Here is a 20,045-nt window from a genome sequence, read left to right on the forward strand (position 1 = left end):
TGTGTGTGTGAGATGTACCTCCGTCCATGTGCCTCATGCACAACCCGCCCCGGGTGTGTGAAATGTACCTCCGTCCATGTGACTCATGCACCACCCGCCCCTGTGTGTGTGTGTGAGATGTACCTCTGTCCATGTGCCTCATGTACCACCCGCCCCTGTGTGCGTGTGAGATGTACCTCCGTTCATGTGCCTCATGTACCACCCGCCCCTGTGTGTGTGTGTGATGTACCTCCGTCCATGTGCCTCATGCACCATCCGCCCCTGTGTGTGTGTGAGATGTACCTCCGTCCATGTGCCTCATGTACCACCCGCCCCTGTGTGTGTGTGAGATGTACCTCCGTCCATGTGCCTCATGTACCACCCGCCCCTGTGTGTGTGAGATGTACCTCCGTCCATGTGCCTCATGTACCACCCACCCCTGTGTGTGTGTGTGTGTAAAGTACCTCCGTGCATGTGCCTCATGTACTACCCGCCCCTGTGTGTGTGTGTAATGTACCTCCGTCCATGTGCCTCATGTACCATCCGCCCCTGTGTGTGTGAGAGATGTACCCCATGCCTGTACCTCACGTACCACCCTCCCCTGTGTGTGTGAGATGTACCTCCGTCCATGTGCCTCATGTACCACCTGCCCCTGTGTGTGTGTGTGTGTGTGTGATGTACCTCCGTCCATGTGCCTCATGTACCCCCCCGCCCCTGTGTGTGTGTGAGATGTACCTCCGTCCATGTGCCTCATGTACCACCCGCCCCGGTGTGTGTGTGAGATGTACCTCCGTCCATGTGCCTCATGTACCACCCGCCCCTGTGTGTGTGTGTGATGTACCTCCGTCCATGTGCCTCATGCACCACCCGCCCCTGTGTGTGTGTGAGATGTACCTCCGTCCATGTGCCTCATGCACCACCCGCCCCTGTGTGTGTGTGTGTGATGTACCTCCGTCCATGTGCCTCATGTACCACCCGCCCCTGTGTGCGTGTGAGATGTACCTCCCTCCATGTGCCTCACATACCACCCGCCCCTGTGTGTGTGAGAGATGTACCTCTGTGCCAGTACCTCACATACCATCCTGTGTGTGTGTGATGTACCTCCGTGCCTGTCCCTCACATACCACCCGCCCCTGTCTGTGTGAGATGTACCTCCGTGTCTGTCCCTCACATACCTCCCGCCCCTGTGTGTGTGTGTGATGTACCTCCGTCCATGTGCCTCATGTACCATCCACCCGTGTGTGTGTGAGATGTACCTCCGTCCATGTGCCTCATGTACCACCCGCCCGTGTGTGTGTGAGATGTACCTCCGTCCATGTGCCTCATGTACCACCCACCCCTGTGTGTGTGTGAGATGTACCTCCGTCCATGTGCCTCATGTACCACCCGCCCCTGTGTGTGTGAGATGTACCTCCGTCCATGTGCCTCATGTACCACCCACCACAGTGTGTGTGTGTGTGTAATGTACCTCCGTGCATGTGCCTCATGTACCACCCGCCCCTGTGTGTTTGTGTGTAATGTACCTCCGTCCATGTGCCTCATGTACCACCCGCCCCTATGTGTGTGTGAGAGATGTACCCCCATGTCTGTACCTCACGTACCACCCGCCCCTGTGTGTGTGTGAGATGTACCTCCGTGCCTGTACCTCACATACCATCCTGTGTGTGTGTGTGAGAGATGTACCCCCGTGCCTGTCCCTCACGTACCACCCGCCCCTGTGTGTGTGTGAGAGATGTACCCCGTGCCTGTCCCTCACGTACCACCCACCCCTGTGTGTGTGTGAGAGATGTACCTCTGTGCCTTTACCTCACATACCATCCTGTGTGGGTGTGTGTGATGTACCTCCGTGCCTGTCCCTCACATACCACCCGCCCCTGTTTGTGTGTGAGATGTACCTCCGTGTCTGTCCCTCACATACCACCCGCCCCTGTGTGTGTGTGTGATGTACCTCCGTCCATGTGCCTCATGTACCACCCACCCCGGGTGTGTGTGTGAGATGTACCTCCATCCATGTGCCTCATGTACCACCCGCCCCTGTGTGTGTGTGAGATGTACCTCCGTCCATATGCCTCATGTACCACCCACCCCTGTGTGTGTGTGAGATGTACCTCTGTCCATGTGCGTCATGTACCACCCGCCCCTGTGTGTGTGTGAGATGTACCTCCGTCCATGTGCCTCATATACCACCCGCCCGTGTGTGTGTGTGTGTGTGATGTACCTCTGTCCATGTGCCTCATGTACCACCCGCCCCTGTGTGTGTGTGAGAGATGTAACCCCATGCCTGTACCTCATGTACCACCCGCCCCTGTGTGAGATGTACCTCCGTCCATGTGCCTCATGTACCACCCACCCCTGTGTGTGTGTGTGTGATGTACCTCCGTCCATGTGCCTCATGTACCACCGCCCCTGTGTGTGTGAGATGTACCTCCGTCCATGTGCCTCATGTACCACCCGCCCCTGTGTGTGTGTGAGATGTACCTCCGTCCATGTGCCTCATGTACCACCCGCCCCTGTGTGTGTGTGAGAGATGTGCCCCCATGCCTGTACCTCACGTACCACCCGCCCCTGTGTGTGTGTGAGATGTACCTCTGTGCCTGTACCTCACATACCATCCTGTGTGTGTGTGAGAGATGTACCCCGTGCCTTTCCCTCACGTACCACCTGCCCCTGTGTGTGTGAGAGAGATGTACCCCGTACCTGTCCCTCACGTACCACCCACCCCTGTGTGTGTGAGATGTACCTCTGTGCCTGTACCTCACATACTATCCTGTGTGTGTGTGTGTGATGTACCTCTGTGCCTGTCCCTCACATACCACCCGCCCCTGTGTGTGAGATGTACCTCCGTGTCTGTCCCTCACATACCACCCACCCGTGTGTGTGTGTGTGTGATGTACCTCCGTCCATGTGGCTCATGTACCACCCACCCCTGTGTGTGTGTGAGAGATGTACCTCCGTCCATGTGCCTCATGTACCACCCACCCCTGTGTGTGTGTGAGATGTACCTCCGTCCATGTGCCTCATGTACCCCCCACCCCTATGTGTGTGTGAGATGTACCTCCATCCATGTGCCTCATGTACCACCCACCCCTGTGTGTGTGTGTGTAATGTACCTCTGTGCATGTGCCTCACATACCACCCGCCCCTGTGTGTGTGTGTGAGAGATGTACCTCCGTGCATGTGCCTCATGTACCACCCACCCCTGTGTGTGTGTGTGAGAGATGTACCTCTGTGCATGTGCCTCATGTACCACCCACCCCTGTGTGTGTATGTGATGTACCTCCATGCATGTGCCTCACATACCACCGCCCCTGTGTGTGTGTGAGATGTACCTCCGTCCATGTGCCTCATGTACCACCCGCCCCTGTGTGTGTGTGAGAGATGTACCCCCATGCCTCTACCTCACGTACCACCCACCCGTGTGTGTGAGATGTACCTCTGTGCCTGTCCCTCACGTACCACCCACCCCTGTGTGTGTGTGTAATGTACCTCCGTGCATGTGCCTCACATACCACCCGCCCCTGTGTGTGTGAGAGAGATGTACCTCCGTGCATGTGCCTCACATACCACCCGCCCTTGTGTGTGTGTGAGAGTTGTACCCCCATGCCTGTACCTCATGTACCACCCACCCGTGTGTGTGTGTGAGATGTACCTCTGTGCATGTGCCTCATGTACCACCCACCCCTGTGTGTGTGTGATGTGCCTCTGTGCATGTGCCTCACAGCCGCCCCTGTGTGTGTGTGAGAGATGTACCTCCGTGCATGTGCCTCATGTACCACCCGCCCCTGTGTGTGAGATGTATCCCCATGCCTGTCCCTCACGTACCACCCACCCCTGTGTGTGTGTGAGATGTACCTCCGTGCAAGTGCCTCATGTACCACCCACCCCTGTGTGTGTGTGTGATGTGAGTCCGTGCATGTGCCTCACATACCACCTGCCCCTGTGTGTGTAATGTACCTCCGTGCATGGGCCTCACATACCACCCGCGCCTGTGTGTGTGTGAGAGATGTACCTCTGTGCATGTGCCTCATTTACCACCCACCCCTGTGTGTGTGTGTGATGTACCTCCGTGCATGTGCCTCACATACCACCCGCCCCGGTGTGTGTGTGAGAGATGTACCCTGTGTCTGTCCCTCACATACCACCCGCCCCTGTGTGTGTGAGAGATGTACCCCCATGCCTGTACCTCACGTACCACCAACCCCTGTGTGTGTGTGAGATGTACCTCTGTGCATGTGCCTCATGTACCACCCCCGTGTGTGTGTGTGATGTGCCTCCATGCCTGTCCCTCACGTACCACCCGCCCCTGTGTGTGTGTGTGTGTGTAATGTACCTCCATGCATGTGCCTCACATACCACCCGCCCCTGTGTGTGTGAGAGAGATGTACCCTGTGTCTGTCCCTCACATACCACCCGCCCCTGTGTGTGTGTGAGATGTGCCCCCATGCCTGTACCTCACGTACCACCAACCCCTGTGTGTGTGTGAGATGTACCTCTGTGCATGTGCCTCATGTACCACCCCCGTGTGTGTGTGTGATGTGCCTCCGTGCATGTGCCTCACATACCACCCATCCCTGTGTGTGTGTGAAAGATGTACCTCCGTGCATGTGCCTCATGTACCACCCACCCCTGTGTGTGTGAGTGTAATGTGCCTCCGTGCATGTGCCTCACATACCACCCACCCCTGTTTGTGTGTGATGTACCTCCGTGCGTGTGCCTCACGTACCTCCCGCCCATGTGTGTGTGTGAGGGATGAACCTCCGTGCCTGTACCTCACGTTCCACCCACTCCTATGTGTGTGTGAGATGTACCTCCGTGCATGAGCCTCACGTACCACCCACCCCTGTGTGTTTGTGTGATGTACCTCCGTGCATGTGCCTCACGTACCACCCCCCCATGTGTTTGTGAGAGATGTACCCCCGTGCCTGTCCCTCACGTACCACCCGCCCCTGTTTTTGTGTGAGAGATGTACCCCGTGCCTGTCCCTTACGTACCACCCACCCCTGTGTGTGTGTGAGAGATGTACCTCTGTGCCTGTACCTCACATACCATCCTGTGTGTGTGTGTGATGTACCTCCGTGCCTGTCCCTCACATACCACCCGCCCCTGTGTGTGTGTGTGAGATGTACCTCCGTATCTGTCCCTCACATACCACCCGCCCCTGTGTTTGTGTGTAATGTACCTTCGTGCATGTGCCTCACGTACCACCCACCCCTGTGTGTGTGTGAGAGATGTACCTCCATGCATGTCCCTGACATACCATCCTGGGTGTTTGAGGTATACCTCCATGTCTGTCCCTCACATACCATCCTACGTGTGTGTGAGATTTACCTCCATGGCTCTCCCTCACATACCATCCTCTGTGCATGCGAGAGATGTACCTCCATGTCTATCCCTCCCATACCATCCTATGTATGTGTGAGAGATGTACCTCCATGTCCGTCCCTCACATACCATCCTTTGTGTGTGTGTGTGAGTGAGATATATCTCCATGTCTGTTTCTCACATACCATCCTCTATGTGTGAGAGATATACATCCTGGTCTGTCTCAAGCACATGCAATCCTTTGTGTGTGTGAGATATATCTCGAGGTCTGTCCCCTTAACATACCATCCACCCCTGTGTGTGTGTGTGAGCTATGCCTCTAAGCCTGTGTCCATCACATCCATCCCCCCGATGTGTGTGAGATACTGTTCATGTATCACCAGTCCACATGTGTGCCACTCACATACAATCAGTGGTGCCCTCTTCATGTATCACCGGTCCCCATGTGTGCCTCTCACCTACAATCAGTGGTGTCCTCTTCATGTACCACCAGTACCCATGTGTACCTCTCACGTACAATCAGCGGTGCACTCTTCATGTACCACCCTTCACCGTGTGTGCCTCTCACGTACAATCAGCGGTGTCCTCTTCATGTACCACCAGTCCCCGTGTGTGCCTCTCACATACAATCAGCGGTGTCCTCTTCATGTACCACCAGTCCCCGTGTGTGCCTCTCACGTACAATCAGCGGTGTCCTCTTCATGTACCACCAGTCCCCGTGTGTGCCTCTCACATACAATCAGCGGTGTCCTCTTCATGTACCACCAGTCCCCGTGTGTGCCTCTCAGGTACAATCAGTGGTGTCCTCTTCATGTACCACCAGTCCCCGTGTGTGCCTCTCACGTACAATCAGTGGTGTCCTCTTCATGTATCACCAGTCCCTGTGTGTTCCACTCACATACAATCAGTGGTGTCCTCTTCATGTACCACCAGTCCCCGTGTGTGCCTCTCACATACAGTCAGTGGTGTCCTCTTCATGTACCACTGGTCCCCGTGTGTGCCTCTCACGTACAATCAGTGGTGTCCTCTTCATGTATCACCGGTCCCCGTGTGTGCCTCTCACCTACAATCAGTGATGTCTTCTTCATGTACAACCATTCCCCGTGTCTGCCTCTCACATACAATCAGTGGTGTCCTCTTCATGTACCACCAGTACCCGTGTGTGCCTCTCACGTACAATCAGTGGTGTCCTCTTCATGTACCATCGGTCCCCGTGTGTGCCTCTCACGTACAATCAGTGGTGTCCTCTTCATGTATCACCGGTCCCCGTGTGTGCCACTCACCTACAATCAGTGGTGTCCTCTTCATGTACCACCAGTCCCCGTGTGTGCCTCTCACGTACAATCAGTGGTATCCTCTTCATGTATCACCGGTCCCGTGTGTGCCCCTTGTGAACAATCAGTGGTGTCCTCTTCATGTACCACCCTTCACCGTGTGTGCCTCTCACATACAATCAGTGGTGTCCTCTTCATGTACCACCAGTACCCGTGTGTGCCTCTCACCTACAACCAGTGGTGTCCTCTTCATGTACTACAGGTCCACAGGTGTGCCCCCCACATACAATCAGTAGTGTCCTCTTCATTTATTACAGGTCCGCGTGGGTGCCTCTCACATACAATCAGTGGTGTCCTCTTCATGTACCACCAGTCCCCGTGTGTGCCTCTCACGTACAATCAGTGGTGTCCTCTTCGTGTACCACCAGTACCTGTGTGTGCCTCTCACGTACAATCAGTGGTTTCCTCTTCGTGTACCACCAGTCCCCGTGTGTGCCTCCCATGTACAATCAGTGGTGTTCTCTTCATGTACCACCATTCCCTGTGTGTGCCTCTCACCTACAATCAGTGGTGTCCTCTTCATGTACTACAGGTCCGCGTGTGTGCCTCTCACATACAATCAGTGGTGTCCTCTTCATGTACTACCAGTCCCCGTGTGTGCCCCTCATGTACAATCAGTGGTGTCCTCTTCAAGTAGCACCAGTCCCCGTGTGTGCCTCTCACGTACAATCAGTGGTGTCCTCTTCATGTACCACCATTGCCCGTGTGTGCCTCTCACATACAATCAGTAGTGTCCTCTTCATGTACTACCAGTCCCCGTGTGTGCCTCTCACATACAATCAGTAGTGTCCTCTTCATATACTACAGGTCCACGTGTGTGCCTCTCACATACAATCAGTGGTGTCCTCTTCATGTACTACCAGTCCCCGTGTGTGCCTCTCACGTACAATCAGTGGTGTCCTCTTCAAGTAGCACCAGTCCCCGTGTGTGCCTCTCACGTACAATCAGTGGTGTCCTCTTCATGTACCACCATTGCCCGTGTGTGCCTCTCACATACAATCAGTGGTGTCCTCTTCATGTACTACCAGTCCCCGTGTGTGCCTCTCACATACAATCAGTAGTGTCCTCTTCATATACTACAGGTCCGCGTGTGTGCCTCTCACATACAATCAGTGGTGTCCTCTTCATGTACCACCAGTCCCCGTGTGTGCCACTCACATACAATCAGTGGTGTCCTCTTCATGTACCACCAGTCCCCGTGTGTGCCTCTCATGTACAATCAGTGGTGTCTTCTTCATGTACCACCATTCCCCGTGTCTGCCTCTCACGTACAATCAGTGGTGTCCTCTTCATGCACCATCAGTCCCCGTGTGTGCCTCTCACGTACAATCAGTGGTGTCCTCTTCATGTACCACCAGTCCCCGTGTGTGCCTCTCATGTACAATCAGTGGTGTCCTCTTCATGTACCACCATTCCCTGTGTGTGCCTCTCACCTACAATCAGTGATGTGCTGTTCATGTACTACCAGTCCTCGTGTGTACCTCTCACAAACAATCAGTGATGTCCTCTTCATGTACCACCAGTCCCCATGTGTGCCTCTCACCTACAATCAGTGGTGTCCTTTTTGATGTACCACCAGTCCATGTGTGTGAATCTCATGTACAATCAATCCCCGTGTGTGTCTCTCACACACAATCAGTGGTGCCCTCTTCATGTACCACCAGCTCCCTCAGACGTTATCAGAACTGCTGTGTCCCCGCCATACTCCATTAACCACTGTATACCCCTCAAGTAGTATGAGCTGCCACGTCTCCCTTCATGTGCCGCCTGACCCTCCTTGTCACCTTCAGTAAAGTCTATGTATCAGTGTGCTAGCATCAACACCTCTCGGCTGGCAGATCTTACTTTGTATCCCTGGGTCTTTTCCCTGGCACCAGTTCCAACGTACTGGCCACGGTCCTGTGTTTCCCCCACAGATAATTCTTACTGCCCCTTTCCTGTCTCTGGGACCCATTTCCTGACTCTTGGTTTCCCCTATTTCTCTCATTTTCCTTTTAATGTACCCTTTTATCTTTTACTGCTCCTGGTGTGTCCCCAGTCACTCCTTCACAGATCCATCTTACCTGCTGCCTCTAGAAATGTGCTCCAGTTTCCCTGGGAAGCAGAGTAGCTCTGGGTACCGCTGCTGCACCTCCTGCAAACAAAAAAGGTGGAGATAGAGAAGTAAAGCCTGCATTTCTTGTAGCCAGACAGAGAAACAGAACATGGAGCTGTCGTGGGAAGAGCAAACCACACGCAGCATGACTGGTGAGAAGAGCGTGCTAACACACCGAGCCCTTTGTACTAAACAGTTCACACTTTGTAAAATTTTTACTCTATTGAGTAGCTCTATAAAGTGGTTAACACCAGCATGGAGCACTTTAAGAAAACAATACATAAAAATAATATTAATTAGAGATATCAACATGTGTAACGCAAATCTATTGATCTATTTCCTTGTTGCATGAACTGTTATTAAACTTGTGTTACACTTTAAGTGCTATGCAGGATGAACACTGTGTTATTGTAGTTAGGAATTTTACTAATAACTTTCTATGCATGTCAGTGATTGTTTTCTCTTTACCACTGTTCGGCCTGATAAAGGCTGTCGATTTTTCTAGCCGAAACATGGACAACATTTTTTTGTAAAGTATTATAGGAGAAATTATTGGGATTGAAAGCTACAAAGCCATGTGGTATTTATTCACTATTGATGATTAATGCTTAGTAACATTTATAAAACGTAAATTGTTTACTGATGTGCTTATTACAGAAATTGATAATGAATACATGATTTGACTTCTTAAAAACCCTGCCCTAACTGTTGGTGGATGGTACTTTATTGTAGAGTTTTGCAGCTTGAATCTGTTACACTTTCACATGCTGTGAATAATTCTGCCAAGCAGTTAGGAGGTCAGACTATCAAATTCATCCTTTAAAGAAAAATTGAGATGTTGAGCTTAATGACACAATGTTCCTGCCTCACAGTAAGTTCCAGAGTGTGGCAATATACAGTGATATTACTAATGTGGTTTGTAATCTTCCATTCTCACTCTTGAGTTTCATAATATATTTGAGCTGCTAAACTACGGCTGTTGTGAAGTAACTTTTTCCTTTTGCCACATGAATCTCATTATGGGATCACCTGGTGTGCACCGTCTTCACCATTATCATCCTCCTCCTGGGTGTGCAATGCTTTGTGCAGTGTGACGCACGACGCGCTCTTGTGGCGCCTGCATCTTTTGTTTGTTCGAATGTGATAGTCTTATAACTATAAGCCATTTGTTAGCCAGTCTGTGGCTGGTTTGAATTCAATATCCCTGAGAACGACAGCGAGTTTGGACGACGTTGTTGGTCAAAAGCTGCAGGGAAATGATTTGTGTAACTCAATTACTTTTCTAAGTGAAGTGGCTGGAATAGAAGCTACTTTGAGAGTCATCTCTTTAATTAGACAGCAGTGCAGTGGCACAGAGACTTTAATGTAGTCAGATCTAGGTTTAGATACAACTCTGATGGTGGCCACCTCCTAGTGAGATTAAACTCTTAGGGTCCCTCACAAGGATCAATTTTCCTCTGTTTCCCAAGCACACAACCCAGTATGTTACATCTCCCTCTTCGATGATGCAGGTCCATCGATGCCGAGGACAGGATGAACAGCTGCCCAGAGAGTTCATGCACTAAAAAAAGGCCTGTTAGTCACCCAGCGCCACCATCCGTGCAGTGCACAGTTACTAGTGTCATGGCGAGGGGGGCACTCCTTGTGTGCAGGGTGCATGCCATGATGAGGGGGGCACTCATGTGCAGGTGCATGCTAGGCGAGGGGTGCGCTCCCTGAGTGCACCTTACATGCCAGGCAAGGGGTGCTCTTCATGTGCAGTGTGCATACCAGGTGAGGGGGGTGCTACTTGTGCGCAGGATACATTCCAGGCAAGCGGTGCGCTCTTTGTGTCCAGGTGCATGCTAGCTGAGGGGCTGGCTCCTTGTGTGCAGGTGTATGCCAGCCTAGGAGAATTCCAGCCCCTGGCGATGGTGTTACAGTCTCCCTGGGTTAAGTCCCACTCTCTGGGAATGAAGGGGAGGTAGTGCTGATGTCATCAACCCGTCGGACACTTTGGCATGCGTCTTGCTGGAGGCAATGTGCCTGGCCCAGCATGCAACAAGAAATTAGCAGAGTTCAGCAAACCCAGGAGGTGGGCAGCGAGTCCTCGGAAACAATGAGGTGGCGGAAAAGGAGCACTCCAGTCACTCCACACTTATCAGGGGATAAAGTGCTTTCCTCGCGCATTATACATAGGGTGGTATGACTTACATTCTACGCTATAATGTCAAAGCGGCCAGGAGCCCTAGACAGAGCTTACCATGCACTGGGCTCCTCAGAGTACACTTGGGGGTGCAATGAGGGCAGAAAGGTCAGCGCAAGTGTTCTTGTGACTAGGTGACAGTCTGTCCAGTAGCCTCCCAGGCAGACAGGCCAACGCACAACCAGCAAGTAGTGCAAATGGCGGTTCCTCCTGACACCACCCCAGTGCCTAGTGAAACCAAAGTCAGGGGGAAGTTGGCAGTTGGTGGCAGGAAAACAAATATAAAAGCAATCCAGTGAGTTGTTGGTGCCACCCAGCAGCAGCAGGCGGCAGGGCAACAAACAGAAGAGCAGTCCAGATCAGTCCTTTGTGCAGTCCAGCAGTCCTTCTGACAGGGGTTGTGAGAAGGTGGCCTCTTTCTAGCATGGTTACCCCCACTTTTGGCCTGTTTGTGAGTGTGTGTCAGTGTGTTTTTACTGTCTCACTGGGATCCTGCTAGCCAGGGCCCCAGTGCTCATAGTGAAAACCCTATTTGTCAGTATGTTTTGCCTGTCTCACTGGGATCCTGCTAGCCAGGGCCCCAGTGCTCATAGTTTGTGGCCTGAATGTGTATACCTGTGTAATGCCTAACTGTGTAACTATAGGCTGTTGACCACTTTTACCAATTTCAATTGGCACACTGGAACACCCTTATAATTCCCTAGTATATGGTACCTAGGTACCCAGGGTTTTGGGGTTCCAGGAGATCCTTATGGGCTGCAGCATTTCTTTTGCGACCCATAGGGAACTCAGACAAACCTTCACACAGGACTGCCATTGCAGCCTGAGTGAAATAACGCACATGTTATTTCACAGCCATTTTCACTGCACTTAAGTAACTTATAAGTCACCTATAAGTAGCTTCACAATGGTAACTCCGAATATGGCAATGTAATGTGTCTACGATCATGGAATTGTCTCCCCATGCCAAATCTGGTATTGGGGTACCAATCCCATTCATCCCTGGGGCTCCACTATGGACCCCGGGTACTGCCAAACCAGCTCTCTGGGGGGTTTTTCTGCAGCAACCCACAGACAGAGTTCTGCCCTCCTGGGGTCTGGGCAGCACAGTCCCAAAAAAGCAGAACAAAGAATTTCCTCAGAAACTCAGGGAACTCAGAAAGCTGAGGTTGGAAGAGGCCAGACTAAAGCTAAGACAGCAGCAGTTGGCCTTAGATAGGGAATCCTTAGATGTAGAGAGGGAAAGACAGAAGTTGGGGTTAGTTCCCCATGGTGGCAGCAGCAGCAGCAATCTTGATAGTCTTCCTGTTAGAGAAACAGATTTAAGAAACCTGCACAAGATTGTCCCCCCTTACAAGGAGGGAGATGACATCAACAAGTGGTCTGCTGCACTTGAGAGGGCCTGTATGGTACAGTTAGTCCCTCAAAGGCAGTGGGCTGCTATCTTGTGGCTATCTTTCACTGACAAAGTTAGGGACAGACTCCTTACTATCAGGGAGAGTGATGCCAGCAATTACAAAGTTTTGAAAGATGCACTCTTAGAGGGATTTGGCTTAACCACTGAACAATACAGGATTAAGTTCAGAGACACCAGAAAAGAGTCCTCTCAAGACTGGACAGATTTTGTAGACTGTTCAGTGAAGACCTTGGAGGGATGGTTACATGGCAGTAAGATGACTGACTATGAAAGACTGTATAATGTAATTTTGAGAGAGCATATTTTGAATAATTGTGTGCCTGGCTTGTTGCACCAGTACTTGGTAGACTCTAATCTGACCTCTCCCCAAGAATTGGGAAAGAAGGCAGACAAATGGGTCAGAACAAGAGTGAGCAGAAAAGCTCAGACAGGTGGTGACAAGGATGGCAAGATGAAAAATTGTGAACAATCTCAGGATAAGCATGGGGATAAAAGTAAAAACAAAGATCCTTCTTCACACCCTAAACACTCTTTAAGGGGTGGGGATAAACCATCTTCTTCCTCTTCTTCACAATCTAAACACACTAAAAAGCCTTGGTGCTGTGTGTGTAAAAATAAAGGCCATTGGCCAGGGGATAAGTCCTGCCCAGGTAAACCCCCTGAGCCTACCACCACTAATACATCAAACTCTAGTGCCCCTAGCAGTAGTGGTACTAGTGGTGGGACTGCTGGCAACAGTCACAATAAGGGTGTAGTTGGGTTCACTTTTGGGTCCATAATAGAAAATGGGTCAGTCAGTCCCAAGACAGTTTCTGTCAAACCTGGTGGCATTGGCCTTGCCACACTGGCTGCTTGTCCCCTTACAATGGTTAAGTACAGGCAGTCAGTTTTAATAAATGGTGATGAGGCCCAGGCCTACAGGGACACAGGTGACAGTATTACTTGGGTGACTAAAACCTAGTGTCTCCTGCACAACACATCATTGGACAACAGTACAAGATTATTGATGTCCATAACTCCACTAAGTTTCTTCCCTTAGCTATAGTTCATTTTAGTTGGGGTGGAGTTACTGGCTCAAAGCAGGTGGTAGTATCACCTAGCTTACCTGTGGATTGTCTCTTAGGGAATGACCTAGAGGCCTCAGGTTGGGCTGAGGTAGAGTTTAGTACCCATGCATCCATGGTGGGTATCCCTGAGGAATTGCTTCCTCTCATTTTAGCTGAAATGAAAAAGCAAAGGAGAGAAAAAGCCCTGAAATCTCAGGATCCTTCTCCAACAACAGGTAAACAGGGCATCAAAGTATCCCCTACCCACCCTGCCACTAAGGATACCAGTCCTGTGGTGGGAGAAAACTCTCCTGGGGTGGAACCTGTACCAAGGGAACCATCAGCTTCCACAGCTGTACTCCCTGAGGTAAAGATACCTCTCTGTGGGATAACTAATCCTGATGTGAAAAATTGCACCGTTTTAGTTAACATGGAACATCCCTCCAACCATCCCAGAGAAACTTTAGTGCAGCAGCCCTGCACTGCCTCACAACACTTAGGACAGCATCCCTGCCCTAGTGTGGAGCTAATAGGACAGCATCCCTGCCCTGCTCCAACTCAAGAGAAACAGCATCCCTGTTCTCTCTCTTACAGCCATATGGACAAACGTTTTACCCAACTATGGCTTTATTGAGACAGCATCCCTGTCTGGCATTCTCATCACTTGATAAAGGCCCAGTGGCCCAATCCCACTGCTCTAAATTAAAACTTACTAGTAGGAACTCAGAGAATATAACCTCACATTGTTGCTTAGCTACAAAACTCTAAACAGGGTGGTTCACATCCCCACAAGGAAGTAACCATACAGTGGATGATAAAGGGAGTAACCAATCTTTTACAGAGCTACTCTCCACTTATCACAACTTAGACAATAAAGACTCAACTGGTCAAGGTTAGCCTTATTGTCCTTCGTTTGGAGGGGGGGTGTAGGAAGGTAGCCTCTTTCTAGTCTTGTTACCCCCACTTTTGGCCTTTTTGTGAGTATATGTTAGTGTGTTTTACTGTCTCACTGGGATCCTGCTAGCCAGGCCCTGGTGCTCATAGTTTGTGGCCTGAATGTGTATACCTGTGTAGTGCCTAACTGTGCCACTGAGGCTCTGCTAATCAGAACCTCAGTGCTTATGCTCTCTCTCTGCCTTTAAATTTGTCACTATAAGCTAGTGACCACTTTTACCAATTTCAATTGGCACACTGGAACACCCTTATAATTCCCTAGTAAATGGTACCTAGGTACCCAGGGTATTGGGGTTCCAGGAGATCCCTATGGGCTGCAGCATTTCTTTTGCCACCCATAGGGAGCTCAGACAAACCTTTACACAGGACTGCCATTGCAGCCTGAGTGAAATAATGTCCACGTTATTTCACAGCCATTTTCACTGCACTTAAGTAACTTATAAGTCACCTATATGTAGCTTCACAATGGTAACTCCGCATATGTCCATGTAACATGTCTAAGATCATGAAACTGACACCCCATGCAAAATCTGGTATTGGGGTGCCAATCCCATGCATCCCCGGGGCTCCACTATGGACCCCGGGTACTGCCAAACCAGCTCTCTGGGGTTTTCTTTGCAGCTACCGCTGCTGCCACCCCACAGACAGGGTTCTGCTCGCCTGGGGCCTGGGCAGCCCAGTCCCAGGAAGGCAGGACAAAGAATTTCCCCTGAGAGAGGGTGTTACACCCTCTCCCTTTGGAAATAGGTGTTAAAGGCTGGGGAGGGGTAGCTTCTCCCAGCCTCTGGAAATGCATTGAAAGGCACAGATGGTGCCCTCCTTGCATATGCCAGTCTACACCGGTTTAGGGAACCCCCAGTCCCTGCTCTGGTGTGAAACTGGACAAAGGAAAGGGGAGTGATCACTCCCCTGTCCATCACCAATTAAGGGTGGTGCCCAGAGCTCCTCCAATGTGTCCCAGACCTCTGCCATCTTGGATCCAGAGGTGTGAGGGCACTCTGGAGGTCTCTGAGTGGCCAGTGCCAGCAGGTGACGTCAGAGACCCCTCCTGATAGGTGCTTACCTGACTAGGTAGCCAATCCTCTTCTGAGGGCTATTTAGGGTCTCTCCAGTGGGCTTTTCCTCAAATAACGACTTGCAAGAATTCACCAGAGTTCCTTTGCACCTCTCGCTTTGATTTCTGCCAAGGATCAAACACTGACTGCTCCAGGACGCCTGCAAAACTGCAACAAAGTAGCAAGAAGACTATCAGCGACATTGTAGCACCTAATCCTGCTGGCTTTCTCAACTGTTTCCTGGTGGTGCATGCTTTGGCGGCTGCCTGCCTTCATCCTGCACTGGACGCCACGAAGAAATCTCCAGTGGATTGACAGAATCTTCCCCCTGCTTCAGCAGGCACCAAACTTCAATGTCACCGGTACTCTGGGACCCCTCTCATCCTGTCGAGCGTGGCCCCTGGAACACAGGTGGTGGACCCAAGTGACCCAGACTGTCCAGTGGTCCAACTGTCGAAATTTGGAGGAGGTAATTCCTTGCCTCCCCTCTCCAGACAGTAATCCTGTGCAACGCATGAACTGCAGCTACAAGGGCTTCAGTGCACATGTCCATGAAATCCTTCATGCACAGCCAAGCCTAGGTCCCCAGAACTCTGTCCTGCGATGCTCAGCTCCCTGAGTTGATCTCCAGCTTCGTGGGACCCTCTTTTGCAGTGTTGAGACAACTGTTATGTTCAGACTTCTTGAACCCATGTTCAAGTACTTCTGTGGGTGCTACCTTCTTGTAAATTGACTCTCTACGTTGCTGAGGGCCCTCTCTGTCTCCTCTCCCAAGTGGCGACATCCTGGTCCTTCCTGGGTCCGGGCAGCACCCTTTTTCTTCAACTGCGACTCTTGCAGCTAGCAAGGCTTGTTTGCGGTAGTTTGCCAAGGAAACAATGCTGCATCCTCCAGCCCTCCGTGTGACATCTTCTGCACAAAGGAGAAGTTCCTAGCACCTTTCGTTGTTGCAGAATCTTCAGCTTCTTCCATCCAGAGGAAGCCATTTTGCACCTTCATCCAGGGTTTAGTGGGCTCCTGTCCCCGGACACTTTCACAACTCATGGACTTGGTCCCTTTCCTTTGCAGGTCCTCAGGTCCAGGAATCCATCTTCAGTGTTTTGCAGTCTGTTGTGGTCTTTGCAACATCCTCTATCACGACTCTAGTGTGTTTTTGGGGAAATAGTAGTACTTTACTCCTACTTTCCGGGGTCTTGAGGTGGGGTATCTTGGACACCTTTAGTGTTTTCTTACACTCCCAGCGACCATCTACACACTACACTAGCCTAGGGGTCCATTCGTGGTTCGCATTTCACTTTCTTAGTATATGGTTTGTGTTGCCCCTAGGTCTATTGCATCCTATTGTATTCTACAGTGTTTGCACTACTTTCTGACTGTTTTGCTTACCTGATTTTGGTTTGTGTGTATATTTTGTGTATTTTACTTACCTCCTAAAGGAGTATATCCTCTGAGATATTTTTGGCACATCGTCACTAAAATAAAGTACCTTTAATTTTAGTAACACTGAGTATTGTGTTTCTTATGATATAGTGCTATATGATATAAGTGGTATAGAAGGAGCTTTGCATGTCTCCTAGTTCAGTCTAAGCTGCTCTGCTATAGCCACCTCTATGAGCCTAAGCTGCTAGAACACTAGTAATCTACTAATAAGGGATAACTGGACCTGGCACAAGGTGCAAGTACAATCAGGTACCCACTATAAGCAAGGCCAGCCTCCTACAGGGGTTCAGTCCCAGTTTGCAAAGGTGCTCTAAATATCATGGGGTCAGAGCCCCTGTACTTATACACCAGGTGCCCTGCTTCTAGAAAGTGAGAAGTTTCCAGCCAAGTCTGACCAGTTCCAGGAGCTTCCCTCCTCCCCTACTCTACCTCCTACTGATGTCTGGAGCCACTCAGCCCACTGTGTGAGGGCAGGACACAGCCTATTCACATGTAAGGCGTGAATGACCCTCCGTCTCCCAGCCTAGAATGACTATCTGTATGCAGATGCCTCTTCTGCCACACTCAGCCCCTCTTGTGTGATGGTTGTCTGGAAAGTATGCACCAAGTGAAGCTATTACTCTGCCCCAGGTGTGGACTGGAGTCAGAATGCAAAGCACTAGAGTTATAAGCACAAAGAAATGCCCACTTTCTAAAAGCAGCATTTCTAAAATAGTAATGTAAAATCCACCTACACCAATAAGCAGGCTTTCTCACTACTATTCCAAACATACCAAACATGCCCACACTACTCCTTAAAGGTCAGAAATTACCACTCTCACATATATAATGGAATTCCCAATGAAAATCTATTAGAGGAGCAGCACTCACTGTAGTGAAAAATGAAATAGGCTGTTTGTCACTACTAGGATATGTAACACATAAAGATATATGTCCTACAGTTTACATACACATCACATTCCCCTTAGGGCTATCTAGGGCCCACCTTAGGAGTGACATAGGTGTTGTAAAAAGGAATCTTAAGCCTTGGCAAGTAGTTTGGCTTGCCAAGTAAATGTGGCAGTAACTGAGCACACAGGCACTGCAGTGGCAGGCCTGAGACAAGTTTGAAAAGCTACTTCTGTGGGTGGCACAATCAGTGCTGCAGGCTCACTAGTAGCATTTAATTCCAGGTCCTGGGTATATGGGATACCACTTTACAAGGGACTTACAGGTAAATTAAATATGTTAAAGAGGTGTAAGCCAACTATACCATGTTCTGGGGGAGAGAGCACATGCACTTTAGCACTCATAAGCAGTGGTAAAGTGCCCAGAGTCCTGAAGCCAACAAAATGAGAGTCAGAAAAATAGCAAAATGTTTAGGGATAACCCTGCAGAAAGGGACATTTCCAACAGCGGGCATGAAGAGAGAAGGAAGTGGGCATGGAGGGAGGAGGAAGTGGGCATGGAAGAGGAGGGAGCATTAAAGAGGAGAGCAGCCAGGGCAGAGGCAAGAGCATGGGGGAGGAGAGAGCAGGCAAGGAAGGGGAGAGCAGGCACGGCAGAGGAGAGAGCAGAGATGGAAGAGGAGAGGGCAGGCATGAAGGAGGAGAGAGCGGGCATGGAAGAGGAAATAGCGGGCATGGAAAGAGGAGGGAGCAGGCATGGAGGAAGAAAGCGGGCATGGAAGAGGAGAGGCAGGGCATGGAGGAGGAGAGAGCAGGCATGGAAGAGAGGAGAGTGGGCATGGAAGAGAGGGGAGCGGGCATGGAGGAGGAGAGATAGGGCACGGAGGAGGAGAGAGCGGGCATGGAAGAGAGGAGAGCGGGCATGGAGGAGGAGAGATAGGGCATGGAGGATGGGAAAGAGGGCATGGAAGAGAGGAGAGCGGGCATGGAGGAGGAGAAAGAGGGCATGTAGGAGGAGAGAGCCTGCATGGAAGAGAGGAGAGCCGTCATGGAGGAGGAGAGAGTGAGCATGGAGGAAGAGAGAGGGCATGGAAGAGAGGAGAGCGGGCATGGAAGAGAGGAGAGCGGGCATGGAGGAGGAGGAGAGAGTGGGCATGGAAGAGAGGAGAGCGGGCATGGAGGAGGAGAGAGAGGGCATGAGGAGGAGAGAGGGCATGGAGGAGGAGAGAGTGGGCATGGAAGAGAGGAGAGCAGGCATGGAGGAGGAGAGAGAGGGCATGAGGAGGAGAGAGAGAGCATGGAGGAGGAGAGGAGCAGGCATGAGGAGGAGAGAAAGGGCATGAGGAGGAGAGAGAGGGCATGAGGAGGAGAGAGAGGGCATGGAGGAGGAGAGCGGGCATGGAGGAGGAGAGAGGGCATGGAGGAGTAGAGAGAGGGCATGAGGAGGAGAGAGGGCATGGAGGAAGAGAGTGGGAATGGAGGAGGAGAGAGCGGGCATGGAGGAGAGAGCGGGCATGGAGGAGGAGAGAGGGCTTGGAGGAGGAGGGAGAGGGCATGGAGGAGGAAAGAGTGGGCGTGGAAGAGAGGACAGCAGGCATGGAGGAGGCGAGAGTGGGCATGGAGGAGGCGAGAGAGGGCATGAGGAGGAGAGAGGGCATGGAGGAGGAGAGAGCGGGCATGGAAGAGAGGAGAGCAGGCATGGAGGAGGAGAGAGCGGGCATGGAGAAGGACAGAGAGGGCATGGAGAAGGACAGAGAGGGCATGAGAAGGAGAAAGAGGGCATGGAGGAGGAGAGGAGCAGGCAGGAGGAGGAGAGAGAGGGCCTGGAGGAGGAGAGGAGCTGGCATGAGGAGGAGAGAGAGGGCATGGAGAGGAGAGCGGGAATGGAGGAGTAGAGAGAGGGCATGAGGAGGAGAGAGGGTATAGGTGAAGAGAGTGGGCATGGAGGAGGAGAGAGCAGGCATGGAGGAGAGAGCGGGCACTGAGGAGGAGACAGGGCATGGAGGAGGAGAGAGCGGGCATGGAAGAGAGGAGAGCGGGCATGGAGGAGGAGAAAGAGGGCATGGAGGAGGAGAGGGCCTGCATGGAAGAAAGGAGAGTGGGCATGGACGAGAGGAGAGCGGGCATGGACGAGAGGAGAGAGGGCATGGAGGAGGAGACAGTGGTCATGGAAGAGAGGGGAGCAGGCATGGAGGAGGAGAAAGAGGGCATGGAGGAAGAGAGAGCGGGCATGGAGGAGAAGAGCGGGCATGGAGGAGGAGAGAGAGGGCTTGGAGGAGGAGGAGAGCGCAGGCTTGGAAGAGAGGAGAGCAAGCATGGAGGAGGAGAGAG

At 51.4% G+C, this 20,045-nt stretch overlaps 1 protein-coding gene across 2 annotated transcripts in view; it reads right to left on the bottom strand.

The window, feature by feature from the left end:
• Positions 1-20,045, bottom strand: part of LOC138260564 (excretory canal abnormal protein 6-like) — a 137,088-nt gene that overhangs the window by 14,582 nt on the left and 102,461 nt on the right. For both annotated transcript variants that reach the window (XM_069209172.1, XM_069209173.1), the window contains one exon: positions 8,699-8,769. In XM_069209172.1, coding sequence (XP_069065273.1) covers positions 8,699-8,769 — 71 coding nt within the window. The remainder of the gene's footprint in view (positions 1-8,698; positions 8,770-20,045) is intronic.

This window comes from Pleurodeles waltl, chromosome 2_1 (assembly GCF_031143425.1).
Source record: "Pleurodeles waltl isolate 20211129_DDA chromosome 2_1, aPleWal1.hap1.20221129, whole genome shotgun sequence".
Lineage (NCBI taxonomy): Eukaryota > Metazoa > Chordata > Amphibia > Caudata > Salamandridae > Pleurodeles > Pleurodeles waltl.